Raw genomic sequence first — 10,844 nt, 5'->3', positions numbered from 1 at the left:
ATAAAGACAGTGAACCTCAAACACTGAAAATTACTCCAAGCCAACAATAATTTTACTTATGCTGTTTTAACTTGTATTTCCCATTTTTTTAGTTAGTGTTCTGTCATTTTGTATCTGGCTTCAATATGATTTGTGAAACTATGTTATTACATTCTCTTGAAAAACAGTTTTACAATATTTTTATTGTTAGTAAATAACTTTTATGCTTTTACGCTGAAATATGACTTACTTCACTCTGGCGGAGTAAGTGGTTAAGTTGGCAACACTGGTCCGCGCGCTGCCTTTAATCCCCCCCCCCCCCCCTTATAGCCGAAGTGTATTGTGGGTCGAATCGCCATATTGGTTGTTTATAACGCAAGAGGCGGCATCTGCGTGCGGCATTATCTTTGGTAAGATGGGATACTCGTGCTGTGAGAAAGGCTGTCATACAGATGGTAAAAATGGCAGAAAGGTGGACTACAACATGAGATTTTTTTCGGTTTCCCACTTGAAAAAGAGGATATGGACAGCAGGTAGAGGAGGTAACGAAGAGGCGTCGGCAGTGTTGCTAACTTAGCGACTTTCTCGCTGTAGTTAGGGAGTTTTTAGACCCCTCTAGCGACTCGTTTTCAAAAAAGCGAATAACGACTTTGGCTATCGTTCAGCCTCTTCGCACCGAGCAGCGGGTGCTGCCATGGGCTGCGCCAGATGGTCTCTTTGCGATAGCAAGATTTAAAGTTTCAAAGTAACTGTTTCACAATGCATATTGCTGTTTATCTGCGTTTTTAGAAACACTTAAATCAACAAACATAAATGACACACCACTTATGGCGAAACAGTAATTCGTAATTGTGTATGTGGTTTATAAACATGAAAACGGTGCGTTGAGCTTTTAAAGAATTCTGTCATGCTTATATGAGAAGAGATTATCGGGTATTTTAGTCGTTATGTGCTATTCCGTACTTCATTTGTGGTATGAAGGTTACAATGCAACATTTCAAGAAATACGCTTTTGTGCTGTTAAAACAATCGATTGTCACATCTACCGCTTGCAAATGAATGCGTACTTGCGTACCAGTTATGTCATCCCCTGTGTGTACGTGTATTAGCACTAGGGGGGCGCCACTTCTTCCTCCACTCTAGGTGGATGATGTGATTTTACCTGTAATAGAAATTAAATATTTAAATAATTAAATATTTTTCCACTTATGAATAAAGCAATGAAATGCATTTTGAAATATATGTAAACAAATCTGCCTCTGTATGGATAGTCAGTAATTCAGTGTTAAAGCATTTATAATAATAATTTGATTTTTAGGTACGGATCTGCATCATGAACCGCAAGCGCCAGCTCTGCCCCCTGTGCCATGCCCCCCGCTTTAACGTCTCAGTCCACCTCCGTAATTTCCATAAGATGGACAGTAAGACGGAGAGGAAGCTCATCAATTCGGTGTCATCGGGCAGGTTTGCCGGGCCGATCAATTGCCCAGTGGCCAACTGCCTGGCTACAAACCTTTCCCGCGTTGACCGACACTTGAGGCTGTGCCACCAGCTGCAGGGGGACGAGCTGAAGCGGCAGGTATTCCATTGCATTCAATTTAATCGTGTGTGTACGGCAAATTTCCACAACAGTTCGTTGTCTTAAAGCACTTCAGATGATTATCCCTTGCCCAAAACCCAGATCACGGCTGCCAAAAGGAACGCGGCACGTCAGTCATTGCAAGAATTCAAAAGTCAGTACGCGGCTGAACGGGACGAAATAAAAGACCTACAGCGGCGTATTACATACCTAGAGGAGCAAGTAGCGCATTTATTCCGTCATCCATCTTCAGCTGTGTCGCAGGCATCCCACAAGCTGCTCTTCTCTGGTAATAAGAATTACAATTGCAATGTCATGATAAAACTTACAAGACTTAACAGATATGTATGATTTTTTTTTACGCCGTAGTTTGTCATTGAACACAATTGTTGCCAGTGGGATTAAACAGGTTAACTTTAATTTTCTGTTCCTTTTTTCCCTTTTAGATACAGTACTGGCCAAGTATAGGGAGAGCATGTTTCGGGTCGGTGCCTCGTCAAAATACACGCAAAACCAAAAGCAAGAATTGGCGTATATAAAAATGTTTGTCAACTTCATGTGGGACACTCCACAGTCCCCAGCAGCTGCCCATTTAAAATATCTATTAAACTTGTCCAAAGTCAATGTCTGGCTGTCCAATCTAAATAAAAAATTTAAGGTTGACACAATGAAAAATTACATTCTGGCTGTGACTAAATTTTGCCGCTTCTTGTGGGATGCCCAGCTCTCCTGTGTCCAGCTGGGGCGACGAGAGATCAACCGGCTCTTGCGGCATTTCAAATGCCAACTGAAAATATTGAGCAAGAGAGTGGTCAAGCGTAGGCAGCAGGTCAAAGACTGGAAGATGCAGAGGATGACGACCACCCCAAGGCGACGGATAGCTGCTGTAATTCTCTCCTCCTCGGAGGAGGAGGAGGCTGAGACACAGAAAGACCAGTCTGGCGAAGGCACGAGTGCTGCCCTCAGTGGTCGTGACACTGGGGAGAGTCAGGCATCCGAGGGTGAAACCAGCGGAGTGCAGGTGCCACCCCAAACACCTGTGACAGAAGGTGACACGCCCTGTGGAGGAATAGACAAGGTAACCACTTTAGCTAGTGAACAGTGATGGTGAGGCTAAAGCGACATGTTTATTTCCAACAGCTGGCAGTGTTGTGATGGCTGGTGAGCCGGGGGCAGATGAAGAAAATGAATTTACTGAGGAGGTGGAGTTCAAGTTATTCTTGGACGAGGAAGAGGAGGTGGCGAAGGAGGAAGAGGAGGTGGCGGTGAAGGAGGAAGAGGAGGTGGCGGTGAAGGAGGAAGAGGAGGTGGCGGTGAAGGAGGAAGAGGAGGTGGCGGTGAAGGAGGAAGAGGAGGTGGCGGTGAAGGATGAGGAACAGGTGTGCAAAGTAAGTTTCACCAGTTAATTATTTTGGGAATTGAAGCATAATAATAATTTGTGTAAACAGAAATTTACACTGCTCAAAAAAATTTAAGGAACACTTTTTAATCTGAATATAGCATCAAGTCTATTAAACTTCTGGGATATTGATCTGGTCAGTTAAGTATCGGAGGGGGTTGTTAATCAGTTTCAGCTGCTTTGGTGTTAATGAAATTATCAACAGGTGAACTAGAGGGGCAACATTGAGACGACCCCCAAAACAGGAATGGTTTAACAGGTGGAGGCTACTGGAATTTTTCCCCTCCTCATCATTTCTGACGGTTTTTTCACTAGTTTTGCATTTGGTGACGGTCAGTGTCACTACCGGTAGCATGAGAAGATACCTGGACCCTACAGAGGTTGCACGGGTAGTCCAACTCCTCCAGGATGGCGCATCAATACGTGTCATTGCCAGAAGGTTTGCTGTGTCTCCCAGCACAGTCTCAAGGGCATGGAGGGGATTCCAGGACACAGGCAGATACTCAAGGAGAGCTGGACAGGGCCGTAGAAGGTCCTTAACCCATCAGCAGGACCGGTATCTGCTCCTTTGTGCAAGGAGGAACAAGATGAACACTGCTGGAGCCCTACAGAATGACCTCCAGCAGGCCACTGGTGTGAATGTTTCTGATTGTTTGGTCAGAGACAGACTTCATGAGGGTGGCCAGAGGGCCTGACGTCCTCTAGTGGGCCCTGTGCTCAATGCCCAGCACCATGGAGCTCGATTGGCATTTGCCATAGAATACCAGAATTTGCAGGTCTGCCACTGGCACCCTGTGCTTTTCACAGATGAGAGCAGGTTCACCCTGAGCACATGTGACAGATGTGAAAGGGTCTGGAAAAGCTATGGAGAACGTTATGCTGCCTGCAGCATTGTTCAGCATGACCGGTTTGGTGGTGGGTCAGTGATGGTCTGGGGAGGCATATCCATGGAGGGACGCACAGACCTCTACAGGCTAGACCACGGCACCTTGACTGCCATTAGGTATCAGGATGAAATCCTTGAACCCAATGGCAGACCCTACACTGGTGCACTGGGTCCTGGGTTCCTCCTGGTGCATGACAATGCCCGACCTCATGTGGCAAGAGCATGTAGGCAGTTCCAGGAGGATGAAGGAATTCATACCATTGACTGCCCTCCACACTCCCCTGACCTAAATCCAATAGAACACCTCTGGGATATTATGTTTCATCCATTTGATGCCACTAGGTTGCACCTCAGACTGTCCAGAAGCTCAGTGATACCGTGGTCCTGATCTGAGAGGAGATCCCCCAGGACACCATCCGTGGTCTCATTAGGACCGTGCCCTGACATTGTCATGCATGCATACAACCACATGGGGGCCATACAAACTACTGAGTATGATTCTGAGTTACTGTAATGAAATTTCGGCAAAATGGACTAACCTGCCGCATCATTTTTCACTTTGATTTTCGGAATTCTTTGAATTCAGTCCTCTGTAGGTTGATAATTTCATTTCCATCAAACGATGTGGCATCCTTTCATTCCTAACACATTACCCAGTCTACATCAGTATAGATATCCAGCATGATTTTTTTCCCCATTGATACCTGATGTGTTTTCAAAGTGTTCCATTAATTTTTTTGAGCAGTATATATACATATTTGAAACTGAAAAGACTATTTTTCTTTGTCACAGTTGCCTAGAGTTCTACCAAAGTCAGTACCACGTTCTCGGGTAATGTCAAGGCATTTAATTTAACTTTTTAAATGTATCTGGGAAAATTTATGTCTTTGGTAATGTGCCGTGATGAAAGAAATGTCATATTCTTTTAAATATTTCAGACATCGCTCCTTAGGAGGAAACTGACCTATACCGACGCCTTCAAGGACAGGATGAAAGCTAGATTCCAACCATATTGGGGACGTCCAATAAAAACAGGCGTGGTTAGTATGCTGTTTGTTAATGCCGCTGTTTTTTTTTTTTTTTAATTAGAACCCTGAATGAAACAGAATACCGTCTTTTCAGATCCACAGAGTCCTGGCTGAGTCTCCCGGTCTTTTGCAAACATGCAAGGACATGAGTTTGACAATTGACAATGTCAGGGGCCTCTTAAAGCAGCTCCAGCAGTAAGCAGCCTTCTCTGAACATTTCAAACATTTAATATGGCAGCGCTGCTACTACTACTTTACTGTCGCGGTTGTTGTTGCTGATGATGCTTGTTTTGTACTTGTCTACATTTCAGAGAATGAAGAGGATGTCAGTCCTTCACATCTGTCATCTGTAAGTTTATTCTGTCTGCTGTGCGCAATATTTCCATTTTTAGATGTGCTCTCTTTATTTGGTGGGTGTCAAAGTCATGTTTTTGTGTCTCAGGTTATTTCAGTTTAAGAGCTCCTGCATTTTATTTGGTTCATTAAAAAAAAAAAGGGAAAAAAAGCTTGTTTTAGTTGCTGGGAGGTCATTTTTTTTACATTTAAAAAGATGTACACTTTATTTTCCCCACAAATAAAAATGTTTTTGTTTCATTGGTGTCTCAAAGTTTTTTCCTTCTAATCTCCTCTACCGGTCACTGTGCATGCGGTCATGGTAGGCTTGCTTTTAAACTGCTTGATTCAACAGCAGGCTCTGATTGCAAAGTGTCAAAACAACAGACTGAGACATTTCGGCTTGCAAACGTGGATTTTTTTTGGTCTTTGTTTCGGATACTTAGACATTACAGATGTTAAACGTTGAACTTCGGGATTTGTAGATATTATGGCTTTTAAACGTGGATTCCTTGGACTTTGTTCAGTAGTTAAAGCGTATCTGGATATCCATAGTGATATTATAGATTATTCTGAACTCATTGTTAAGTAGGCATTAGTCTTTTGGTCAGAATTAGTAAAGACGTAATAATTATGTAATAATTGCAAAAAGTGAATGTAGTACTACCACTTCTATCGTGTTACTGTTGTGGTTGATTCACCTTTGTCTGTTTAAATTTTAGGCACGAGGGTGCATCTGGGCCAGATATCAAGATGTTGTGCTTTGATGTTTTAATGTTTGTGTAAATAAAAGTTAGTTGAGTTTCATCAGTGTCCAGTGGTACTTTATCCATCTTCTACAAGGGTAACTGGACAAGTGATTGTCACCAAACTACGTGTCAAAAGTGTCAAAATGACAGACTGAGATATTACAGCCTTTAAACGTGTACATTTGGGGTTTTAAACCTTTATATTATGGCTTTTTAGCAAACTTTGGCCAATATACTTGGACATTACGGACTTCAAAGATTAAATCCTGGCTTTAAACGTGTTTTCATGGATTAAAACTAATTCATCAAGGGTGCTAACCTCCAATTATGTGACAAACGTTCACTGTGATAAGCCTGACCGACTTTTTTTTTGTAGATATTATGTAACTGCACAGTGCAATTTTGTCCAGGGGCCTAAATAGGGTTAGAAGAAGTAGCATTTTCAGGCATCAAAATCTGTTTTTATGACCGTTCAGCACCTCCATAGGATAGGAATCCACAGTTTAGCCTGCTGTAGTAGCATACTTTCTACTTTCCAACCGCCTTTTGTTTCACCCTAAGGCCCCAAATTAGGGTTAGAAAATGTATGGCATTTTCAGGCATCAAAATGTTCTTTTTATGCACACATTACACCATTATTGATATCACTTCACTGGCTCCCTGTACATTCTCGAATTGAGTTTAAGCTCTTAATGTTTGTTTTTAAATCTCTTTTAAATGGCATTGCTACACCGTATCTATCTGATTTATTAACCATCAGGAGACACAGCAGAACCCTACGATCAGCTGTCCAACTTCTTTTAGAAGTTCCAAGATCTAAATGCAAACAATGAGGAGATTTTCTGTAGCTGCACCCAGTCTCTGGAACAAACTACCCCCAGAGATTCATACCATTTCTGGCTACAACCATTTTAAGTCAAAACTGAAGATTTATTTTGGAAATATCGGAAAATTTAATATTTAGTTGGGGGTGACATTTTACTGTTTCATGTACCCCATGCTGTGTCTTTCGACATTCTATTGTGTTTTATGTATTGTGTTTCTCATGTTTGTTGCAGTGTATTTGTGGTACCGTATTCTGTGTTTATTTCACAGTTTTTATTTTAATTGTGGAGCGCCTTGGTCACTTTTGGTCTTGTAAAGCGTTATATAAATAAATGATTGATGAAGACTTCAGATTTTTGTGTATGACGGTTTTGGTTTATTGGTTTCTTGCTTTACCACTTTTGTACTTTCGCTTTGGTTTGACTGGTTTTCCGGTTTTTTGATCTCTCGCCTGCCCACAGACTCCTCTTTTGCTCGCCCCCTTGCACACTGTGTTTTGGTTTGTGTGTTTGCTTCGTATGTGTGTGTGTTGTGGTGCACAAGGAGTGACTGTCTTTTTGTTTTGGCGAAATGAAAATCCAGAACCAAAACTCATACACAATAATCCAACCAATACAGCAAACCATCCATCCATCATCTCCCGCTTGATCCAAGGTCAGGTCGCGGGGGGCAGCAGTCTCAGCAGGGAGGCGCAGACTTCCCTCTCCCCGGCCACTTCATCCAGCTCCTCTGGGGGGATCCCGAGGCGTTCCCAGACCAGCCTAGAGACATAGTCCCTCCAGCGTGTCCTGGGTCTTCACCGGGGCCTCCTCCCAGTGGGACATGCCCGGAGCATCTCACCAGGGAGGCGTCCAGGAGGCATCCTAATCAGATACCCGAGCCACCTCATCTGGATCCTCTGGGTCCCTCCCAAATAACCAAGCTCCTCACCCTATCTCTAAGGGAGAGCCCAGCCACCCTGTGGAGGAAACTCATTTCGGCCACTTGCACTCGTTATCCCGTTATTTTGGTCACTACCCACAGCTCGTGACCATAGGTGAGGTTAGGAACGTAGATCGACTGGTAAATCGAGAGCTTTGCCTTTTGGCTCAGCTCCTTCACCATGACAGACCGATGCAGTGCCCGCATCACTGCTGACGCCGCACCGATCCACCTGTCGGTTCCCTCACTCGTGAACAAGAGCCGGAGATACTTAAACTCCTCCACTTGAGAGAGAGGACCCCATCCTACCCTTTTCCGGCTGAGCATTCTACCCGTTTCGGTCTCGGATTTTGAGGTGCTGATTCTCATACCAGCCGCTTCACACTGCGAACTGCTCCAGTGAGAGCTGAAGGTCATGGTCCGATGAAGCCAACAGAACCACATCATCTGCGAAAAGCAGAGACCTAATCCTGAGGTCACCAAACCTGACACCTTCAACGCCCTGGCTGCGCCTAGAAATTCTGTCCATAAAAACTATTAACAGAATCGGTGATAAAGGGCAACTTTGACGGAATCCAACCCTCCCTGGAAACGAGTCCGACTTATTGCCGCCCATGCGGACCAAACACTGGCACCGGTCATACAGGGACCGAACCCCCCTTAAAAGGAAGCCCGGTACCCCATACTCCTTGAGCAACCCCCCACAGGACTCCGAGGGACACGGTCAAATGCCTTCTCCAAGTCCACAAAACACATGTAAACTGGTTGGGCAAACTCCCATGAACCGTCCAGGACCCTGCTGAGAGTATAGAGCTGGTCCACTTTTCCATGGCCAGGATGAAAACCACACTGCTTCTCCTGAATCCGAGGTTCGGCAATCCGGCGGACCCTCCTCTCCAGAACCCTTGAATAGACCTTGCCAGGGAGGCTGAGGAGTGTGATCCCCCTATAGTTGGAGCACACCCTCCGGTCCCTCTTCTTAAAGAGGGGGCTCACCACCCCGGTCTGCCAATCCAGAGGCACTGCCCCCGATGTCCACGCGATGCTGCAGATGCATGTCAACCAGGACAGCCCCACAACATCCAGAGCCTTGAGGAACTCCGGGCGAATCTCATCCACCCCCGGGGCCTGGATTGGCCTGCCGGTAGCTGTCAGCTGCCTCTGGAGTCCCACAAGATAAAAAGGCCCGATAGGACTGTTGTTTATTTCACGAGTTTTACAATTTACTGTGGATAAAATATATATTTTGTACTTCAGTTATATTTCTAAATACTGCTGTTTTATTTAAAATAATGTATAAAAAATAAAAACATTAAAAACTTAAATTTGGTAATCTTTGGTAAACTAAATCCATGCACACGGGCTTGTACATACTTTTCTACTAAATGTTTAAAGGTTAAAGTGGTTGCAACACAGGACATCTTACAACTAGTAATATAGAGATAGAAGTCTGCAAATAAAAAAAAGTTTGTTCCTTATTTTATTAACATGCACAGGTGTGCCCCGCCTCTCGTGCCACCTTGCAATGCTAAAACCTAATACCCTTGAATGTAAAATGTCATTTTACACCGTAGAAATGAAGTACCTGTCAGTGGGTCTTCTGCTTTGCGCGAAATCCGCTAAGGTACTTCACATTCCTGCGAATCAGATCAGTGGCAAACTACGTCGCGCGTCGATTTTCGCCTCTCTATATAAGATCTCGTCACGTAATAGGGGATGGGCCATGACCACATGCTTCGGTTTAACAACCACGCCCTCGGTTTCAATCCTTCAGGGTAGATGGAAATTTATAATTGCTCTGAGTTATTTTAAAAGATTGATTACCTTTGATTTAAGCAGCGATGCTTAAGTTTCCCTTAAACTATAAAACAATAATAACTGAGCATAATGGATTTAAATAGTGAACAACCCAATCTGCAGGTCAGTTCGACCATACCATGGGTCATAGTTAAGGTTTAAACCCGAAGCCACTTTCGGGTTTAGCTCCCTGGTATTCTCGCTTGCTGACGTATGCGGCTCTATACCGAAATATTCCAGAAACCGGGCTTGAGTTTAAACCTTAACTCCAACACTACGGTAAAGTTAGTTTTATATTCAGTTTTCCGCCTGTAATATCTTACAACAAAAAAGAAACACCCATTGTTTTTCCAGATTTCTTTACGGGTGAATTTTAATATTTCAATGTCTGTGTGAGCACTTGTCTCACTTACTGGTGGTGAATGGACACAGCGCTATTATTGATAAATATGCATAACAGTCCCACACTTTATTGGATATGTCTGCATCTTTTAGGTTTATACTTATTAGTCCATTAATTCTATGTTTTGTACTTTAAACAGTCTGAAGTTGACAAAAAACACAGCTGAAATATAAAGGTATAATTGTATTAGCTTGCCCTTACTTTACTAGAATTAATAAAATATATCACATTCATAACCTAATAATGAGATTCACGTCTTAGCAGCGTTGCACAGGTATTTAACAATATAAAAATCCTTGAACTAGAAAAATGATTGGAAAAACATTTTGTTTTTATAAAAAAAAAAAAACATTTGTATTTGACCATAAAAACCTCTATGGATCTATGCATCACGCCAACCTAATAAGATGTAATGACTTAAAAAATGAGATGTGCTTGTAAGTAGAACACTACTCCCGTTCAAACGGTAATGTTCTAACTTATCTTTTTGTACTGCCGCTCCATAGGGTAACTCAATATAACGATCCAATAAGCTTGACTAAAAGATCTCGGTTCAGGTTGCTGCCCTCCTAAGCCATGTCTCACTCAGGGCTGCCCCCTGGTGGAAACTGGAGAAACCACACCCGGGAGATAGGAAGCAAAACCAAGTTTTCAAAAGGAAACCAAGTCCATTGTATGTAAACAAAATTAGTTTACAACACTGAAGCAAAGACTGGAAACTTGAGTGAAAAAAGTAGGGTGAGCACATCCATAATGATCACGTGCCACAGACAAGGGCTCTTATCAAGATGGTAATATAATATTTGGAGGGTAACCGTGTATCATGTGTTGTGTATCAATATTACACTTCAGGGGAACTACGCTGCTGTTGCTGGTCTTCACTGACAGGAGAACAAGAAGGACACACACACACAGTTTAACAAATAAAAACGTTATTCACGGCTA

The 10,844-nt window shown here is 43.2% G+C and overlaps 1 protein-coding gene across 4 annotated transcripts; it reads left to right on the top strand.

Annotated features, from left to right (window-relative positions):
* Positions 1 to 314: 314 nt before the first annotated feature.
* Positions 315 to 7,129, top strand: LOC125742735 (uncharacterized). 4 transcript variants are annotated; one of them, XM_049015002.1, is made up of 10 exons: positions 362 to 521; positions 1,298 to 1,558; positions 1,661 to 1,847; positions 2,005 to 2,607; positions 2,699 to 2,946; positions 4,636 to 4,674; positions 4,782 to 4,883; positions 4,966 to 5,066; positions 5,183 to 5,220; positions 5,927 to 7,129. In XM_049015002.1, exons 2-9 carry the CDS (start codon positions 1,313 to 1,315, stop codon positions 5,187 to 5,189), a joined length of 1,533 nt encoding a protein of 510 aa, XP_048870959.1. In that variant the 5' UTR covers positions 362 to 521; positions 1,298 to 1,312; the 3' UTR covers positions 5,190 to 5,220; positions 5,927 to 7,129. The 4 variants fall into 4 exon arrangements, with proteins under 4 accessions (XP_048870961.1, XP_048870960.1, XP_048870958.1 ...); XM_049015004.1 differs by having other exon boundaries at positions 315 to 389; positions 5,183 to 7,129; XM_049015003.1 differs by having other exon boundaries at positions 354 to 521; positions 5,183 to 7,129.
* The last annotated feature ends 3,715 nt before the right edge of the window (positions 7,130 to 10,844 follow it).

This window comes from Brienomyrus brachyistius, chromosome 5, assembly GCF_023856365.1.
Source record: "Brienomyrus brachyistius isolate T26 chromosome 5, BBRACH_0.4, whole genome shotgun sequence".
NCBI lineage: Eukaryota > Metazoa > Chordata > Actinopteri > Osteoglossiformes > Mormyridae > Brienomyrus > Brienomyrus brachyistius.
Note: the sequence above shows the minus strand (reverse complement) of the source record. Positions and strands in the feature narration are given on the sequence as shown.